The sequence below is a fragment of the Manis javanica genome, chromosome 13 (genome assembly GCF_040802235.1).
Source record: "Manis javanica isolate MJ-LG chromosome 13, MJ_LKY, whole genome shotgun sequence".
In the NCBI taxonomy this organism is placed as follows: Eukaryota; Metazoa; Chordata; class Mammalia; order Pholidota; family Manidae; genus Manis; species Manis javanica.
In genome coordinates, this window is record NC_133168.1 from 80,155,410 (window position 1) to 80,176,144 (window position 20,735).

Below are 20,735 nucleotides of genomic sequence, written 5' to 3' on the forward strand. Positions count from 1 at the left end.
CTGGGTGCCCATGTGACGGGGACACGGCAGGTCAGAGAGCCGGATGTGCTGGACCACCAGGAACAGACACAGGACAGGGCATTTTGCTGGGTGCCCGGGGACAGAGAGACAGGACAGGGACCCGGGGAGGGCTGATGACAGTTCTAAGCTCAGGCCCCATGTCTAGAATGCCACGACCCCCAACCTTGCTGAGCCGAGCCGCCCCTTTAGGTTTGGGATCCAGGCTTTTGGACTGAAAGCGTTGGAAGTGGGAGAGCAGTTCTGCACACAGGGACCTCCCTCCTACTGGCTCCTGCCGCTCAGCAGGTCTCAGCTCATGACTCACACTGAGTATAAAGGTTAGACATGAGGTGCCATGTCACCATGTCACAGCTGTCAGAAAACCAGCAAGAAGAAAATGGAAAAACCTAGGAGACTGAACAGCATCCCTGCTCTGCACCAGGACCCCGGCAAGCCTACAGCCAAGGTGCCCGGGCAGAAATTATCTGAAATGGCTCTGCTGCCCTCTGCTGTGAATTTCAGGAGTCTCCCAGGCATGGAAGCAGGCATGTGGGACGCATGACCCTGCATGGAAGCCCCACAGGCCACTCCCAGGTGTGCTGCATGGCGCCGCTGGGCCCAGGCCCCAGCAAGGAGATCGGGCTTGCGGCCAGCCCCGCACCATCCCACCCTGGGGCTGTCCATGAGCCAGTGTGGCTGCTGAGCAGCTCCTCCTCCAGGGACCTCAGGTGAGGTGGCTCAGACCAGTACTGATACTAGATACATTCTTCCCTCCCAGGTGGCCACCCATGTGGACCGGGGACACCCTTGCCCCATCCCTCCCGTTGCTGACAGTGCTCCAGATGCCCAGACAGCAGACGACTAAGCTCTCCCAGCATCTCTCCCAGCCTAGCCACTGTATAGGGGCAGACTGCTGGTGCCTGGCGACGCAGTACAATGCCCTACCCAGAGCTTCAGCTGAGTGCCAGCACAGCCCTGTGCCACTCCACAGAGAACCAGAGCCCCAGCCTTCCCACCAGGCCACTCTAGACACACCCCTCACTGCGGTGCGCACACTGGGTCCCCAAGCCAGGGCCCCAGGACCAGTGGATCGATGGGCCTAGGGGCCTCACAGGAAGGCCCTTTTCCTTGTCTCCTCAATCTCATCACTGCACCAGAACCACACTTGTGATGTCTGTGTCCCCATGGTGTGCAGGGCTGTGATGAACTCAGACACAACAGCACCCGAAACCCTGGCCTGCCCCTTCCCAGCTGACCGTGTGGAGGCCTCACGCAATGGGAGCGCCCTGTGCTCCCCAAGGAACACAACACGGAAGGCAAAGACCCAGCCAACCTCAGGTGAAGAACAGGCCAGGAAGCAAGACATTGTGAGCCGAATTTCATCCTTCATAAGAATCTGCTTTTATATAATTACATAATAATAATGAAGTCTTAACTAAATTAATTTTCTGAAGGGCTGACATCAGAATTTAACTGTTAGACGCCTTGGGCACATCATCACAAGAGGTGACCCTCCTGCAACGTACCCACATATGTCCATGTGTGTCCCTGGGCATCTGCCCAGTTCCAAGTACAGGCCAAGAGCAGGGGTTGCCCCCAGTCTTTGTACCAGACAGCCATGTTTGATGGTCACGTCCTAAATCCTAAAGCAAATACATAAGCACTCACTACATGAATAGGTCTGTGAGCAGCCACGCAGACTGGGATACTCGCAGGCTGTGCGCGCTCAGGGGCCCGAGTCCTCCAGGAGGGAGGTTTAATTTAGCATCGCATTTTAACCACAATCAAAATATCCTTATTTGTCTTAGATTGCAATGAACATAAAATCACCCATTATTCTGCTTTCTGGGTAAGTGCTGAGAAACCAATCATGTTCTCAAAGTTGAGTGGTGAGACTATTAGCCAAGTAACCACAAAAGATGAAAACAGGCGAGGTGGGCATGACACCCTTGTCCACAGAAGCAGCACTTCTGTAAAAGGCGAGTTTGAATGTGCGCTGTGTGTGTATCCTTCAGCAAGAAGCCCTTTTCCAACAGGGAGACGCCCATGAACCACACCATTACCACGGGCATCGGCTGGGCTCCAAGACGACGCCCACTAGAGCACCCACCAAGCACCTCTACGGGAGCATCACAGGATATACTGCAGCCCGGTTGGGTGAGGGAGAGTGCACCCACATCCCTGCAGGGGCCATGGCAGGCCTTGGGAGCAGCCTGCGCCCCAGAGAGACAAGCCTTCTCCACCCCACTCCACCACCCCCACTCTCTGGTCCACAAGAACACATGGACTTGTGAGAGGTGTTTGGTTTTTTGGGTTGTTTTGGTGTGTAAAACATCGGGCAAATGTAAGTAGGGAGGAAGCAGCATCCGGAACCCAGTGAAGACACGCAGGTGTCAGGACTACACCTGTGCGTCAGAGGGCGGGGCAGAGACATAGCCCTCCCAAGGCCGTCTACAATCTGCCTGCCTAGAACATCATTTGCCTCAATACCTTTATAAAAATATATGTCACAAACCCTACTAACTGTCAGATGATATCTGACCACATGTCCTAAGACTCACACCACAGCCCAGAGAACCACAGGAGCTCTGGCACCTGCCCTGGGCACCTGCTGTCAAGCCGCAGGGGCATGCCTGCCCAGTTTGGTGAGACCCCAGGGAGCCTCGTCATTCCAGCCGCAGTTCAGGCTTGGTTCTGTTCCATTCTTGTTTTGAAGGACATTTAGCAGCTAATAAACAAGAGCAAAATGAGCCCAGCTGTACATGGACACTAACTAAATTACGCCCATTTTACCTGGGAAAACAGGTGTCCCAGTAAGATCAGCATTGAAGACCAGGGCCAAGTGGTTAGCTAAACCACAGGCCAGCTGCCGGCCATCTCCTGCTTAAGTAAAACATGCCCCCTTGTCAATAACAACTCACAGGAATCAGACTTGCAACAGGTAAAAGGTAGAATTTTAAGTTAACTTGATGTTTGCTTTTTCATGGAGTGAGAAAACCTTAAACAAGCAGGTAACAGGGTTTACTCAGTTGCCCACTGGCCAGCACCGAGGTCCATGGGCCCAGGCCCGGTGGAGGCCCCCTACCTGTCCAGAGCCTGTACTGGGGAGGACCCCGAGGAGCAGGAGGAGAGGCCGAGGGCCAGGCAAGAGCCAGTGCAGGACCCAAAGCTCCTGAGCCCCTGGGCGTGTGCGCTCAAGCCTGGAGCTTCTGGCCTCCATCCACATGCTTCCTGAGGGCCACGATTGGCTCAGCAGCTCTGGCTAAACACTCCCTGAAACAGAGTGGGCTTAAATTACAGACGCCCCCCATAATATTTAAACTTAAGGACCCTGCTTGTATAACCCTGCTCAATAAGCAGGCACAAGGGTATTTATTGATAATACTACATATCCAATCTCTCAAAATCATTCAACAATTCTTTGACCAGAATTACACGAGAAACAGAATTTGCACAGTTGCAAATGATTATAATTAGGAATGCACTAATGCCCCCTGGGCAGCTGTCTTGCCCAGGACTGCTGGGGGTGAGGTGGGTGCTCTGGTATGCAGAGGCCTTCATCTGCCCTAGACTGAGGGCAGAGACACATTCTCCCTGGAAGCAAACCTGCCGGCAGACACAACGTGCACATCTGAACACAGAGCTCGAAGTGCAGGGCCAGCTGGTGACAGCGCCTCCTGACTTCCTCCTGACTTCCCTTAGAGAAATGCTGAGGTCCAAGAAGCCTAGTAAAGGCCTTTCATGCTCATGAGGACAGTGGTGACCACACGGCTGGGAAGCGCTGGGCCCCCTGGAAAGGCTGTCTGCAGAGGACAGTGCTGACACATGGCATGCAAATCAGCCACTGAGCAGCTTTTTTCAACCCACCGACGAATGAGATGACCACATCTCTGGGAAAAGTTGAGGACCACCGTGCACCTGCTCTTCACCTGTGATAACCCTGGGAAGTTCATAGGGGAGACCCTCATGCCCACAAAGCACCCACCTGTGTGTGAGCTCGTCTCTCCAAATCCAGGCCTAGAGCTATGGGAGGCTGTGCCAGGGGCCCCAGGCTTGAGGGACTGAGCCCAAGCTTTCATATGGACTCAATGCCAGATGACTTTAAGTTACCAAGACTGTAAAAATCTGTTTCAACAGAATAAGGGGGCAGAATAAGAGACTCACAGAGGCAGCAAAGTACCAGCCCTGAGACCTGCATACCTGAATACTGGACGCAGCACACGGCGGCCCAGCCACAGGCCACAGAAGCTGCCTGCTGCGTTTGGTCAGCAGAGAATGCTCCAAAAGGGGTTCCCTACTTCAGGAAGGTCAGAGAAAATAAAGATCAAAAAACAGTGGACAGTGAGGTCAGAAATACGGTGGATTTCCCCATTCACATGTGTAATTTTATTCCATCAAATTCAAATACATATAAATATAAACTCTCACATTCAAAATCATTGAATTACTCCTTAAAATACACTTTTACTCCATAGAGCCAAAAATCTATGCATTTTAAATAGAAAATGCCAAGAACTTCCCATGTTTAATATCAACTGACATGAATACTGTGATGACTCTGGACTGTACTAAGACATTTTACTTTACAGTAATCTACAAATAGGGTATATCTGCTATAAAGATAACCACATTGCCAGTTTCTAAAAGAAACCAAGGAAGACTCAGGAAGGTGCCACCGCAGCGAAGCAGCATGGCCCCCCTCAGTGCAGCCGCACTTTTTGGCAAACCCCACTTGTTCAATTTCAGTGATGGGTCATGCAGCCTCCAGGTGACAGCAAGGCCACAGGTAAGGGGGCCAGTCAGGTGCACTCCATGTCCTTGCCTCCTCAGTCCCAGAATCCAGCGTAAACTGGCATGAGGACACCTGTTACCCTATACTCCGCTAGAGAAGCGGAGAAACACAGCAGGGCTGGCAGTCGGCAAGGAAAGTGGCTATGCTGCAAGCTCCTTAGTCTGAGCCACTGAACAATGAACTTGGTGCACCTGTGCCCACCGCCCATGCTCAGTGCAGAATAGGACTGCCCGCTTTGCAAGCCTGCCTCACAGCAGGCAGCGCCATCCTCTCAGTGTCAAACCTGGTAGGTGCTCGTGCAAGCCTTTCTCTGAGAACTCTTGCCTGCAGCCAGGACACTGTTTGGGTCCTCACCAGAACTGCCACCTGCAACCCCTGAGCCAACATCAGACAGCTTGCTCAGCCCTGAGAGCCAGGCTCCTCAGAGCACAGACGACCACCAAGGGCACTTGGCTTGGGTACAGCCTCAGTGTCCCTGACCTCCCAGCAGGGGAGCGACAGGCTGGAGAGCATCATAGCACCAGGCAAAGCCAGCACGGGCAAGCGCGTTTCGACCCGAGGGCTGTGCAAGTACAGACCAGATGTGTTCTGGGGCCCTAGTCTCCGTTTGGATGATGTAACCTTAAAGTGTGGCCTGGGAGGGCCCTGGAGGTTCCCCCAAACACCTTCTTGTACAGGTCAGTGGGGCCCAAGGAATTTGAGGCCTCGTCCACAGTCATGCGGATGGTGTAGGGCCAGCGCCATAAGGCCAGCCCCAGGTCACAGGGCTGCCAGATAAAAGGACGCATTTCCAGACCTGTGAGCTGGCCCTGGGCACTCGGCATTCACACCGAGCACTGTACCTGCTCAGATTTTATGAAGCTTAGGTGCTTAAGAGTAAGAACCTTATCAATAGTAATCATTAGCTACAATACTTTCTAAATGAAATTTTAACAAAAATTAAATATTCCTAAGTTGTAAAGGTGGGTAGAAGCAAGTTTGAAAAATGATTAATATGAAAGAATTAAATTGGACTCAAAGATATACATATATACACATACTTGTGCATCTACGTATACACATACACACTTATAAGGTCTTGTAATGGGAAAAAAATCAAAGTATTTAAAGGTCTCTTCAAAATTATTTCAAATTGATTTCAAGTGCACAAACCAAGTTACATACCATTTGTAACTGTTCTTGCATTTTGAAGATCTTTTACCAACATTTTGGTATTTGTCTTTGGTGAAAACATAGTTACACTGTGGAAAAATAACTGTCACTCTCCAAGATTAAAAGTTCTAAGCTTCTTAAAACACCTGTATTTTGCAGTGAAGATATAAAGACACAGATGTTTTCAGTGTCCCATTAGTAATAAACTGAATATTTAAGTACTTTAACAGCATTTTTCCAATTATAAATTTACATTGGTTATTTCACTACTGAAAAATAAAGTGTATTTGGGTAGAAATTCTGGAAAATATTATGCTATTTACTTACAAATTGTAGATGACTAGAAAAAAATCAAGATAGTCATTTTGTAAAGATCGCATTGTAAATTACTGATTGATCATATTTTGTGAGATTTGTGTGATTTATAAATCATAAAAGTCACTAAGTAAGAATGCTCCTTGAGTACAAAATATGATTCTTATGAGATTGTTTCTTTTTGGAGCACATTTATATAATCGTAACAGAAGTCAAAGTTAATTTATGGACACTATTTTACAACTCTACTCAGAAATATTAAATGAAAGGTACTGGGAAGTCACAGTGAATTCTCCCCTTAATAAACAAGATTGTTAAATACTGGTGGTAATTAAACAATGGTCTTACACCAGAGACACTGAGAAGACCATGCTGAGTCCTGGCCTGGAGCTGAGCCCCTGCATGGCCCGAGGACAGCCACTCCCCACCTGTCTTCCCAGCACTCAGCAGGCAGCACCCAGAGCCTCCAAGCTGGCTGCAGGATCCTCAAGCCCCCAGGTGCTGATGCGGGGCTGGGGCCTGGAGGAGGGGCCCAAGCCCCTAAGAACAGGAGGAAGGGCTCCAACCCTGCTGAGGAGGACCAGCCAGAAATGAGCAGAGGAGACAGGCCAGAAAGGGAGAAGGGCACGTCAAGGCCAGCTTCTCTTCCATCTGCCCTCATGCTGCCCCAGGTGCCCATGCTACATGTCCTGACCAGGTGACCCCATTTAAAATCCCACCACCACCCTGTACTTTTCCTATAGTTCACACATCTGGGTTGGTTCCCAGGGCCATCCATGGTCTGGACCCCGACCCTTTGGGCTTCCACACATAGCCCCATACTCAAGACATGCCTTCACAGTGGACTCTAGGAGTCCACACCTAACACAGCGGCTGAGCCATCCACAGGCTTGGGGCATGGGCTGCTGTGTGATTTCACTGAGGCATGAATCCAGAGTTCATCCATCCATGCATCCACAATCCATTCATATATTGATCCGTGTCCACCCACCCACCGAGCCACCCATCAATCCACTCTCCATCCTCCATCCCTCTATCCACACCCTGCATCCATCCATCTACCCACCCATCCATCCACCCAACGGTAAGTGCTTTGTGAGAGGGTCTGAGGTGCCTGGCACTGTCCCAGGCCCAGGGTTTTGTAGAACAGATAATGAGTAAAACACAGCCATGCTCGCCAGTGGTGGTGCCAAAGAGAGAGAAGCAGGAAAAGGCCACAAGGGAGAGGTGGCAGAGGCAGTGATCTTATACAGAGCAGCAGAGAAAGGCCACCCTCGCCTCCCCTCACCCATCCCCTATGGTCATCACTGTGGCCAGTCCAGGACAAAGATAATCTGAGGCCTGGTGCACAGTAAGCACTCAGTGAATGCTGTGATCAGGACATTCTGTGGGCTGACTGCCACATTCTAACTGCCCTTTATGTGTGCCCACCCCTACACGGCCCTCGGGGACACGTTTCCATCCTTTTACGACACAGCCTCTATGAGGTGGCGCATTTCTGTTTCTGCTCCGACGTAAGTGGCTGGTGAACTAATTTACTCTCCATGGTACAGAAGCGTTCCCAGACGACCTGACCAGCTGTGGAAAACCAGTGCTGGTCCTTTGGGACACTCCATACAGCTGTGCAAAATGAGCATAAAGCAGCAGCAAATTACTGACCACTGCACATTCATTATGGACATGACAAAACATAGCTCCTTAAACAGACTCACATAAATAGAATGAATTTGACTTGTAAATGTAAGGTTTCACACCTGCTGCCAACTGACCAGTACAAGCAAAGGCTAAATGAGGGCATTAAAGCATAAGAAAACAACAGAAAAATGTTTTTCCCATTCCTTACATAATCCGGAATTGCAATGTTTCATACACTTCAAATATTTAAGGATTAAAATGACAGAGGGACATCTGGAGGACACTACACTGCAGTGGCCTGGGCCACATGCAAAGCTCGGTCTATGTGGAAGTCTTTCCATGGGACCCTAAAAACCAGCCAGCAGGGGGCAATCCCCTCTACACGTGGGTGTCAAATACAACTCAACTGTCTTGCCAATGGGTTTCAGACCCGGGCAAGTTCTTTACGGATTCAATGTGACCAAAGAAATTGACAGCAAAATGTTCCTGGGGTGAAAGGGTTATACCCAACTTTATTTCCAGGTGACAGGTCAGTCACTAGAATCCATTCACTCAGAGCGAGTCTGCATGCAGCAAGCCGGTCTCTACCTCTGGGCCCCCCTCTCTGCACAGCCGTCCTCTGGGGGTCTCTGCCTGCACAGCCATCCTGCACAGCCATCCTCTGGGCCTCTGTCCTCAGCCCTGCCACCACTCCAGCCTCTACTCTGCTCTCCAGCAGCCTTACAGCCCTGCCACCATGTCACGCCCAGAGCACGGGGCAGAGCTCTTTATATAGAGTCAACAGCCATGTATTGCCCACAGGTGTGCAGTGAGCTAGTCAACCAGGGCCAGGTGAGAACCCTGGCCACGGGAACTCTCATTTTATCAATAACAACCTTTCTACAAACAAGAACAGCAATCATCTTAAATAAATTCAGATTTCTCTTCTATGATTCTCCTTATTATATGATGACTAATAAGAAAAGTAAGTCACTAAAAATAATTACATCAGCACATTTTAATTGCAAGTTACTTCTCAACCTATTTGTAATGTAAGTTTTCTGCAGCACTGCTCACTGACAGCCCTGACAGTGCATGAACTTACCACAAATACTTACAAATCTCAAAAATGCTTTCAGACAAAAGAAAATTCTGCCAGAATTAGTTATTTTTACATGCATTTAATGCTTGGTATTCACTATGGATATTCTGTAAATAAAATGGCTTTAGAAAAATAGAATATTGAGTAATTCTAAAAATAGCTCTCTTCTCTTAACAAAGAAATTCGCTTGTTTCTGGCACTACTCCAAACCTGGTAACTTGAACCATATTTCCATCAAACAGCAAGTGAGCCAAACGAGCAGAACATCCATATGAATTCATGTGATCAAGAGCCACAGAGGGTTCCCGACTCAGTGGCTCACAGGAGGCAGAGCTCCGCCTGGCCGGGAGGCTGCCTAGGGTCGGGCCCAGGCCAGCACCGAACGGAGCCAGGACACCTTTCCCGCCTCAGCGCCAGGGAGGGAGGAAAGCGTCCTCCAACAAAAACTGAGCCAACAGGAAAATATTCTCAAAGTAAGATGAAAAAGCTACAGACCCAGTGTCCTTGATTATGAGAACACCTTTGAATTTCTAGAATGAAGTTCATAATACATAACTGCATATTATTTTAATAAATGCTTTAAGCAATAAAATATAACTTTCTCATATATGCTTTTTTCATTATTTCTATTTGCTTTTCTAAGTACAGGTGTGCTGATTTTTTTATTATGGCATTACTATGAATCAGTCATCTTCATGAATTTTCCATGTGAATATTTTCCAAACAACGCATAAAAGGGTGATAAAATGCCAACACTTGGAAACTTCAACACTCTCTGGATAAAGAGAAATTTAATCTCTGTGTTAACCTTGTGTTTATACAGCTGTTCTTACTAAGGGCTTTGTTGTAAAATCTAAGTATCATTAGTTGTGAGGCATACAGAGCTCATCCTGCAAGGAATTTTGAGTAAAAATATATTCATAGTTTTGGACTATTATCTAAACAACTTGGTATTATTTCAACTATTAGCAATTTTAATTTATATTTTTCACCAGTTTTTCAAAAATACTTTAATAGGAATATATATATATTTATATAACATAAAATTGTTTGGGGTATTAATTAAGGCCACTATTCAAAAGAGTTTTTACATTGCCCAAGAATATGAAGGAGATGCGGGGGTTCTTGTTTGCGGAGTCGAAGAATGAACTTAGCAAACAGTCAAGGTAGGAGAGCCAGGGAGACTTTTATTGAGAGAGACAGTGAGAGGACAGAGCTAGCTCCTGGCCCTAGCCAGGTGGACACAGGAGAGCCCAGGGTGATAGGTGATTGAGAGACAAAGAGCTAGGGATGCAGACCCACCAGATGGTCTCTAAATGTTTATCTTTAAAGAGACACTAAGTTTCTTATCAGGTTTCCAGACTATTTTGCAGAGTTAACATAAGAAATTTACTACTTAGTTCTTTCCCAGAATAGCAGTTTCTTGGTTTGGGAGCCTATCAATCAAGGCTGCCTGTCCTGCTCTCAAGGTGGGCTGAGTTATTGTCTGTTTGTTAAATAATAAGAACCTCACTTTGTAACTTCTTGGGTGTTAAATTGCAATCTCATCTTTAAGGTGGAATCCTTCCTACCCTTCACTATGTTGTTTACCGCTGGGCCTGCCGGCCATATTAATTGCCCAGGTTATATATTATGACTTGATTAGGGGCAGGAGGAGGAAAAGCAGCATCTGCACAAAGTTAAAGAAGATAAGCTGGGCCTTTTAGCAGGCTAAAGTAAATTTTACAACAGCCTCATTTAATTGACACAATGAAGACATGGGCTGTGCTGAAGTACTTTCTTATCTGGGGGATGTTCAAATATTCCAGGCCAAGTTATTCCTTTTTAGTTTTAACTGATCTTCACTGAAGAACGCTTATATTCCTAGGTTGATATTTTACTTAAGAGAATTAATGTGACTGACCTTGCTTAATTGTTTAATAGGGAGTTTTGGTAGGGGTCTTTTTCTAGAGGCCCCCACCCTACTCTGACTACACCCATGGTCCCTGTCTCAAAGGTACTTGAAGCCAATGAACAGCAAACAGTTAAAATGGCAAATTTTGTGTTGTATTTTAACACACTAAAATAAGGAAACAAGTACACATAAGAAACAAGAAATAAATGAACAGAATACGTTTTTAAAAAGAATATGAAAAACAGACTTTTAACCATATGGATAAAGCACAGGATGAAGACATACACCTAGTGAGGATGTTCAGCGTGTGAGACAGGCATGAATGAAGCAAGTCTGCAGGCCTGGTGACCGGCCGGGTCAGGGCAAGGGCATGGGCAGAGCAGGAAGGAAGAGCCCTAGGCTGCCCAGCAGGGTGGGCAAGGCGGGGTAAAGGCAAGAGGCTGGAGGACGGGAGAGAGATGGGGCAGGGGCAGCTCACCCCCTGTCCCGGCAAGCGCACGACCAAGGACAAACCATGGCTCCGAGCGCTGCTCAGGAGAGAGGCCTGTCCTCAAGGGCTGTGGGCATTTGACACCAGCCATGCAGGAGTGCCATGCGGCTGCCCGAGCCGAGCCAGGTCATCTGACCTGGATGGATCAGGCTGCACCTGGGAGGCTGGGAGACGGGGAGACAGAGACAGAAAGAAGGAGACACCAAACAGCTCAGAACCAGGGAGAGAGCTGCTCCCGGGGGGCCTGGCCAACAGAGACAATCCAGTGGGTGCAGCAAGAGGGATGCTGAGCAAGGGTTGGCACCGCTTTCCCCAGATGGGCTCTGGCTACGTGCAGGGGCGGGAGCAACCCTGCGAAGAGTGGCCAGGCCTGGAAAACAGGCAGACATGAGGACATAACTTCAGAAGGTTTAGCGAGAAGGGACGGAGGGCTAGGCAGGTGTGGTGAGAGGCTGGCCACCAGGCAGAATGGCCCACGCAGCAAGAGTCCAGAGGTCCCAGGGGCCTGCAGCAAGCCCATCCAGATGCACAGGGCCTCCCACAGTAGGGGGGGGGGGCCTCCTTAGGACTAGGAGGTTAGGTAAATAAGGCAGAAGATCAAAGCGACTAAACACCTTTATTGTTTGTTAATTAGTCAACCTGAGGCACCTGTGAGTGGGTCCCTAACAAAGATCCTACAGTGGAAGTCAATGGAATGTAACGAGGTCCACCATCTTAGAACAGAAACCAATTTTAAAATTATTTCTTTGTAAAAAGCAACATATGGATGTGTTTGCATGCTGCTTACAGTAAAGCAATGAGAAAATATTTTTGAGACCGTCAGGCATAATGTATATGCCTGGATAATACAAGCTACCAAAGAATTAATGTCCATTTTAATGTAACTGCACATGGGCAGATTTCTAGAAAAAAGTATATATTTCTTGTAGTATGCAGGGGTGAGACAGAAGGATGTTTGGGATTTGTTTTAAACTTTTTCAGCAAAGAAAGATTGTTCTCATGATAAATAATTATTGAGTGTCCACATGAACCATCACTGCTCCTGCCACTAGAACTGTTAGGCAGGAAAATAGATACCAGTGGGGTGGAAAGAGAACAAGGCCAGGAAAACCACTGAAAAGACCCAGACTTAATCAATTACAGCTCAAAAAGCCAGGAGCAACTTGGCCTGGAATGTTTGAATATTCCCCAGATAAAGGAGGGTACCTCAGCAAACCCCATGTCTTTATTGTGTTAATCATACAGGCCCAGCTTATTTTTTAACTTTATGTATATGTTATTTTTTCTCCTTCCAGCCCTAATCAAGTAGTTTGTAACCTAGGCAACTAATTTAGCTTGCAGGCCCAGCCGTAAACAACATAATAAAAGGTAGGAAGGAGTCCATCTTAAAGACTGTATTTTAATACCCAGGAAGTTAAAAATGTAAGATTCTTAACTTACTCTCTAGCAAACAAGACAATAACTCAGCCTACTTGGGGACTGGGCAGGCAGCATTGTTTGATATGCTTGGGACTAAGACTCCAGAGAAATCAGAGCAGGAAGTTGCTTGTGCTAAGTTAATTCTAAGTATTCAAAGACCACTTAACAAGCAGTCTGAACCCCCAGCCCTTAGTCACATTCCTGAAGAATCTTTAAAAGGGGGAACCTCCAACCTTTTGGGGTGCTCCTCGCTCTGAGGTCACCCACACTTTTTAAGTGTGTAACCTTTTAATTTTAAACTTTCTTTCCCCAATCATTCAGGGCACCTCTCCTGTGAAGTGGCGGTACTTTTTCTCTCTTTCAGTAACTTTAAATAAAACTCACTCTGCCCTTCAGTTCTTTGTTGAGGCAGGGACAAGGACGGAGGAAAACACACGATGCTCCGCCAACAGAACCATCAGGATTTTTAAATGGTTTTGAACTCCTATGAATCATACCCAACTCAGGAAAACGCCAAATGGCACGTACAAGGCGTGAGAGGCAGGGGGGAAGGGGCAGGGAAGGAAGGGCCACAGTTCGCCTCGGCCCTCGTGCATCCAGGACAGGGGGACGATGGGGCTGTCAGGGAATGAGAGTGGACAGCTTTTGCATTTTTTATATTTCAGAGCACACCATACTCACCAGATTGTTTTTGACTAGCTGGCTTAGTACTTTCTTCCTCAACAATTATGAAATACAGCGGAGAAGTTGGTAAGACGTAAGAGCTAAAATGAAGTCAGAAATCCATACGGTGTGCAGACTGCACAGGGCGGTTGTTCAAGGACACATACATCTTAAGTACGACAGTTACGAGTGAGTCACCCATGCAGAAATGCATGAGTGGTACGTGGAAGTCAGGAAAACAATCGGGCTTATTCTTTTCCTTCTAAGACAGGAAGTTTTGGTATTTTTAATAAAAGTGCTTTTATAATTTATATTCTATCTTGAAAAAAAAAAGGTGTTTTGCATTAAACTGTGAACCATTTCATTTTCAGCAAGATAAAGGGATGGTGTGAGCAGTAATTTCCTTCTAACTGGACCAGCAGTCTGGCATTCACTAAACTTCCTTTACCTCTCAAGATAAAAGGAATCTGAAACCCTACAAACCAACATGCCTCAGGCGTCTGTCCCGAGGAGCCCATACCAGACAGCAGAGGGGTCCTCCCCTCGGGTGCAGGTGCGTCTGAGACCTCAGAAGAGCCAGCAGGTTGATTTCCAACACAGCGACCTTACTTCCAAACAAGGACGTAAGCAGGCACCCCGCCTACGGGAACAACAAGCTGGAGCTGTAAACACAGCTTCTAAGAATCAAATCTGCTACAGTTACCTAGCAGCGGTAACAGTAGTAGCATAGTGCTGTGTGATTCGTAGAACTTTCACTTACAAAAGCTCACCAGTAAGCCAGTTTATCATAGTGTGGAAGACGGTGAGCACAGAGCAGCTGTCCTACGGGGCGGACAGCGCTCTGCAGGCACTAAGTGCAGCTGGTGTTGTGTGACTGAGCTTATGATCACTGGCATTGCTCATCATAGCACACGATCCAGCAACTTGAATACTGAGGCTCCAAAAATCTGAATTTCCAGCAAAGAGAAAGAACAAGCGATGTTTAGAGTAAGTGCAGAGAGCTGACTGCCTGTGGACACGTGCAGCACCAGGCTGCAGCCCAGCTCAAGTCCCATGGACTCCAGTCAGTGCTGGGAGAGCAGGCAGAGCCTCCCAGAGCACAGGACAGGTCTCCGACACGCGGCTGACTGAGGGGACGGCAGCAGCAGGCCGCTGAGGGAGCAGCAGGTGAGCGTGACAGAGGCAGGTCTGGGAGCTCCAGGAGCGCCTCAGCCTGCGGTGCTGCACGGGCCCAGCCCCTCCCCAAAGCAGGGCGCCAGGAGCCCTCGAGGACAGAGGACGGCTGCATCTAAGACACTGGCTGCCCGCTGGCTGCCAGGTACACAGGGAGCAGCGGGGCCTCTGCAGGAGGGCACCACCCCCCAGACGCGGGCCTGGGACTGGTGAGTCAGGGAAGCAGGGAGTGTCAGTGGCTGCCCCACCTGCTGGCAGGAGTGAGTCCCAAGGGCAGTGGTGAGGAATGGGAGGACAGAGCCACGACTGGACGAGAGTAACACAGACACTGAGCCCAAAGTGACTGTGAGGCTGTCTGGGCACGGGTGTCCTGCCTTGAGAGGGAAAAACTGACAGAGCTGACTTGGGAGTCCCTACCAGGGGCACTGGGAAGACCAGGGGCACTGAAGGAAGGCACGTCCCTCGGAGCCCCCACAGAGACAGAGAGGGCAGTGCGGGGAAAATGGAGATTTCTGACCAGGATTCCTGCCTGGCCTTAACAGCACCCACTGTGTATCTATATGAAAGCCTGTGTGCACACCTATGGGATGTTTACCGGAGAGAGAGCAGCTGGTCAGTCACAGGAGTACCGGCCCTGTGGAGGGATGGAAAGGAAACACCCACTCTTCCTCCCCTCGCTTCCTGGTACATAATTGGTCAGGCATTGGCCAGTTGCCAGGGACCTGCCCACAGAGCTCCTCCCGGTGCTGGGGCTGAGAAGTAGGAGGCTGCTGGGAGAACAGGGAGAAGGCCAGGGAGCCCCAGTGCTCCCGGTGCATTAGGCCAGAGCACGGAAGCAGGGAGCTTGGAGAGCTTGGAGGGAGGCCTGGCGGGAGACAGAGGAGAGCATGGGGGCTGGCAGAGGGAAGCCGGAGAAACGAGAGACTGAGACCTATTGCCAGGAGAATAAACCACCTCTAAACCCCTAACTCCTCGTCCTTATCTTTCAACTAATACACAGCGAACTTGCCCCAGGCCGTGAACCCCCTCCTCCTGGAGCTACAGGCAGGGAAAGGGAACAGCTGGGATGCACCGAGGTCAGGGCAGAGCCAAACACTGGTTCAGCAGCGCAACCCTGGTGAGAGCCACCTACACCTGGCAGCTGACACATTGCATCCTCAGATTCCGCTGAGTTGGTTTCTACACTAAGACTCCCACTGCCCCATAAATCAGACAGAGAAAAATGTTAAAGTTACATGAAACACACATCAAAGGTTATCTGAACTTGATCTTACCCTTGTAATGTAGAACCGCTTCCAATTCAAAGTTCACCAAGTTAAATATGAATAAGCCAGCTGAGCTTCCAATCCACAAGCATTTGGTATTTGCAGAAGAAAGACTAATTTTAAAAGAAAAGGAGAAAAAATGGTCCTGATCATATTCCTTAATATGTTCCACAGCACACCCCTGGGCCAAGTGTTAATTTTCCCAGACGCAAAACCGAGGGGATCACTGAGGCCTATGCCTGTGACCTGCACCTGCCCGTCGGCTCCCATAACAGGTGGGCGTGACGACACCGGCCGGGCTGGGTCAGAGGCGCTCCCCATTTCCTGGATCCACTTCCAGTGAAGATGACCAAGTCAAACAGCCACACCCAAGGCCACCTCCACTCTGGTATGTGGGGGTTCACTTCTGCAGTCACAAAGAGGGGAGTGCTGAGTCCTCCAGCAGAAATAATCTCATTTCTTTTATTAAATAGACTTAAAAATGATTGACCAAGCTTACCAACTTTAAGGCTTAAAATATACAATCCTAAAAACACAGTTATTATTAGACAAAAATAACTTGGTTTTATTTGAATCATTCTAAGAAAAAGAACCTAATTTTAAAGGTTTTCTTTGTATGGCATTATAAACAACCATCATACTCACAATCCACACGGGGAACTTAGGAGGGAGAGATCACAGCATGCCAGTCTCAAGATTGAAGTGTCACGTCAACCTTCTCCCCTTTCCCCAGGTCACCTGCCGAGGGGAGCCGACTCTCTTCTAGGAGGAGAATTACTGACAATCTGAGATGTGAAATTAAAATGATCCATCAAGAAAGCAGCTGACACAGTAAGATGTTGTAGGAAATTATGTTGCTCCAATAACTCAGATCATGAGTCAAGAAAAACACTCAGGCTTATGTGTGGTAAAGAACAAGGTTAGAAATGCAAATGAGACCCCATATCATGAAGTCTGTTAAGGGAAAAAGATGGAGATTCAAGCATAGAAGCATGAAACGGGGAGGGAGGTGGTCAGCCTATGGTGTAACACTGCTCCTAGCACAGGTGACCACAAGACGGGCACTTCCGGGAGACATGAGGAAAGCCAAGATGCACAGCATCAGGAAAAAATAGATACGCTGGATAATGGTAACTTTAGACCTACTTTAAAAAGAGGTATACACAAACCAGGAAAGGAAGCACAAGCAAAGAAATGTGTAATGATACAAACATGAAAGATGCCTTTGCTGTGATAGGAAACTCAGGGGACCGTGTCAGCCTTGAGAGGGTGGCTAAGCAGACTGGACTGTGAAATCCCACCTGCTGCTTCTGTGACAGTTTGGCAGATACCAAATGTCAGAGCAAAGGGCATGATGGAGATGTGGATGAGCAGACAGCCCCGGGCAAAGGGAAGACAGGGGATGGGCCTGCCCTCCCCCACCTGCCCAGCACAGGGCCCTGGCTGCTGCTGTGGGTGCTGGGAGTGTGGCCGTGGGAGGCCTGAGGGACATCACCCAGCAGCCACATGGACTGGACTCACCCCTCCTGGTAAAGAAAATCTCTCTCTTCTTCCTTAGGTCAACACGTGTCACACAACGATAATGATGACCTTCAACCAAACTGAAGATACAAAGCTGGAAAGCAAACACGTGCAGACACATAACTCTCACAAAGGGCACCAAGCAAACAGCCAAATGAGAAAATGGGGGAGCAGACAGGAAAGCAAGTCTACAGAGCCCCCGAGACGCCCCGGACCCTTCTATGGTCTCCGAGGCCCATTCTTAGCTCGCCTGCTCCCCTCACATACCCAACGTCTCGGAGTGCTTTTTCACGTTGGCACGTTGCTGGAGTACAGAGGTCAAGTTTTAGAGGGCTTCCAGCCGCTACAGGACCAGTTTCTCCTAGCGTCCACGCCCAGCTCTCTGCACACAGCCACGAACACACTGACATCTCGCTGGGGAACAACACACAGGTAACAGCACTCAACTTTATTAAAAGAAAAATATGATCTTAGTTTCCAAAATGTGTCTAACACTATGATTTATAACAAGTATCTCTGTGGTCTGAGATCCTGATCCCGGCTCCAAACTCCCGCAATCTCCTGTGGTAAGAGCCACACAGGCATCTTTTCTTTTGCTGATGAGCCGACCTAGTGACGGTCTCGGTTGAAATGGGAACTTTCAGTCCACCCCTGACCTCCAGGAAGGGGAGGGGCTGAAGGGTGAGTTCAATCCCCAGTGGCCAAGGAGTTAATCAAGCAGAGCTTTGCAATGAAGTCTCCGTGAAGTCCTGTGGTATGGGGTTGGTGGCCTGCCAGGTTGGTGAACAGTCCACCAGGAGGGTGACAGTCCCCAACTCCAGGGAGACGGACGTTCCCTGGCCTCACCCCTGTATCTCTTCACCTGGGTTCATCTGCCCTTTATCACATCTCTTAATGAACTGGTAAAACATGTGTGAGTCACTCTAGCAAATTAATCAAACCTGAGGAGGGGTCACAGGAACCTCCAATTTCTATCAAGTCTGACAGAAGTCATGGGTAGCTAGGGCCCACTTCTTACAACTGGTGCCTGGTGGCGAAGGGTGGTCTCATAGGACTAAGCCCTTAGCCTGTGGGGTCTCCAGGGGGACGGCGTCAGAATTTCAGAACTGAGTTAAATGGTAGCACACCTAGCCGGTGCTGCAGAGAACTGCTTGGTCAGGGGGCACTCCCGCATCTGGGGATGAGGCGTGTCGGAGGGAAGGGTGGGGTGTGAGCAGGGCAGGACACCCACAGAAGGAACTGGGTTACTTCCTAACACAACATCCTCCCTAAAATATATCAACAGCAACTTTTATAAAAGAGAATAGTATACATGCTTTGTGAAGTAAATCTAAATTGCTCACCAAAAAAACTAAGTTTTGAAAGAATATCTCCAAACCTTCAAAGTTCATGAAGCTCACACGAATGCTTGTAGTTAGGGGTGGCTCTCCACGCGGGCCTCCAGGACATCGGGGCGGACCGGCTCCTCCACAGGCCGGGGCACAGCGCCCCTGCTGGCGCCTGCCCCACGGGGACACCGAGGCCTCCAGAAGACCCAGCTTCTTAGCAGCTGAGGTCGCCTGGTTTCTTCAAATCACAGAGAACAAAGCAAACAGAAGCGAAGACCTCGCTGAACACGTTCACGGCCGCGACGCTGGCCAGCGGGCTGAGTGCTGAAGCCTTTGACCGGCCGTCAGCACCCCCAGCGCCGGGCCGCCGGCTCCCGTCACCTATGAGCAGATTTAGCAGCGAACAGCTGTTGAACAAACCACAGACCATCAGCTTCTAAAGGCCTGGCACAGTGTACCCCACAACTACCAGAGCTTTATTTACTTGTAATGTTTCTTTCAAGTTTGAATTATTCCAAAATCATTTCTTCACCAGGAAGTGGAAACCATGAGTGGGGAAACAGCAAGGTGCCCAGTGGGAATGGCGCAGGCGGGCGGGTTACAGGCTGCTAGGCCGGGACAGACAGGGAACCCAGTCTTCCCCCAGACGCCTGGCGCGTGCTTCTGCAGCTCTCCCCTGACACCCTCCGCTGTTTGGCCAGAGCGCTGAGGTACGTCACTTCCGCTCAGCTTGGATTTGGGGCGACCATCTCACTTCCGGCTACTCCAGACCGTCGCCTCGCCGACGGCCCCTCCGGACTGTCGCCCCACTTCCGGGAAGCTGCCTCACGTCCGGCTCTGGGACCGCATCACAACTTCCGGGTCATCGCCTCACCTCTGGCTCCCACGGTCGCCTTACTTCCGCTCAGTCGCCTCACTTCCGGCTCCTCCGGCGCGGCCCCGATGCTCCTGCGCGGCGATCTGAAACGAGCGGTGGTGAGTCCGGGCGGAAGCTCGCCGGCCCCTCCCGCCCTAGGCGGTGCCTCTGCCCCCGGGGCTGACGGTGCCCCCGCTGCGGCTGCGCGGCCCCGTCATGGCGGCCCCGTGGGGGCGCGCCCTGCTACTGCTCGTGCTCGCGGCGGCCGCGGCGCCGGAGGATGACGGCGTCCCGGACGAGTGGGCCCTGCTGCACGTCGTCCAGGGCCAGGTGGGCGCCGGCAACTACAGCTACCTGCGGCTGAACCACGAGGGCAGGGTCGCGCTGCGCGTGCGCAGCATGCGCGGGGACGCCGACCTGTACGTGTCTGACAGCACCCTGCACCCCAGCTTCGACGACTACGCGCTGCAGGCCGCCACCTGCGGGCTGGACGTGGTGCTCGTGCCCGCACACTTCCAGCGGCCCGTGGGCATTGGCGTCTACGGGCATCCTTCGCACCGCGAGAGCGAGTTCGAGATGCGCGTGTACCTGGTCCACTCGGCGGAGCCGCAGCCATTCGCGGATGCGGATGGCGGGGACGGCGGCAGCAGGCGCGCCCACGCCCCCGAGGACGTCACCCACGAAGAGGAGTCTGTCCTCTGGACCATACTGATCAGCGTTCTGAAACTGGTCCTTGAAATTCTCTTCTGACCGGTTGGCAGCCCTGCGGTGGGAGGCGCTCCATCCTGGAGGTTGCGGGCCGTCCTCCGAACCTACCTACTCTGACCTGGTTGAAATGCTGGCGGCCTTTTTAGCTGGGGGGTGGAAAACAAAGCCATTCACTTTTTTACCTCAATTACCCCGAAAGCAGGAGTAGCAGCAAGCACGACCTATTTTCTTTGAAAGATCAAAATTCCTGTAAATTTTGCACAATAAAATGTTTAAACTCCACTTTGGTTAGTTTGTCAGGTGACTAAGATCCCTATGCTTAGGTTTATATAAAAGCAAAACAGAACCACTTTTCATGCAGCTACACCAATCAAATTAACAAAGGTTGGTAACTGGGATTTTACTCGAGATTCTAAATCTCTAGACACAGCACTTCAAAGCCT

The 20,735-nt window shown here is 49.8% G+C and overlaps 2 protein-coding genes across 2 annotated transcripts in view; one reads left to right on the forward strand and one right to left on the reverse strand.

Moving 5' to 3' along the window:
* Positions 1-19,584, reverse strand: part of WDR27 (WD repeat domain 27) — a 35,510-nt gene extending 15,926 nt beyond the window's left edge. Inside the window, 10 exon segments of the mRNA XM_073219463.1 lie at positions 2,796-2,880; positions 13,460-13,542; positions 13,933-14,075; positions 14,077-14,081; positions 15,889-15,992; positions 16,525-16,579; positions 16,582-16,641; positions 17,383-17,814; positions 18,779-19,135; positions 19,213-19,584. Coding sequence (XP_073075564.1) covers positions 2,796-2,880; positions 13,460-13,542; positions 13,933-14,075; positions 14,077-14,081; positions 15,889-15,992; positions 16,525-16,579; positions 16,582-16,641; positions 17,383-17,521 — 674 coding nt within the window. The 5' untranslated portion in view covers positions 17,522-17,814; positions 18,779-19,135; positions 19,213-19,584.
* Positions 19,585-19,651: 67 nt separating this feature from the next.
* C13H6orf120 (chromosome 13 C6orf120 homolog) lies at positions 19,652-20,574 on the forward strand. Its single transcript, XM_017643587.3, has one exon. It carries the CDS (start codon positions 19,801-19,803, stop codon positions 20,332-20,334), a length of 534 nt encoding a protein of 177 aa, XP_017499076.3. The 5' UTR covers positions 19,652-19,800; the 3' UTR covers positions 20,335-20,574.
* The last annotated feature ends 161 nt before the right edge of the window (positions 20,575-20,735 follow it).

What these genes read in the sequence shown, in the direction of transcription:
- C13H6orf120 (XM_017643587.3), top strand. Translation starts at nt 19,801, where the DNA reads ATGGCGGCCCCGTGGGGGCGCGCCCTGCTACTGCTCGTGCTCGCGGCG.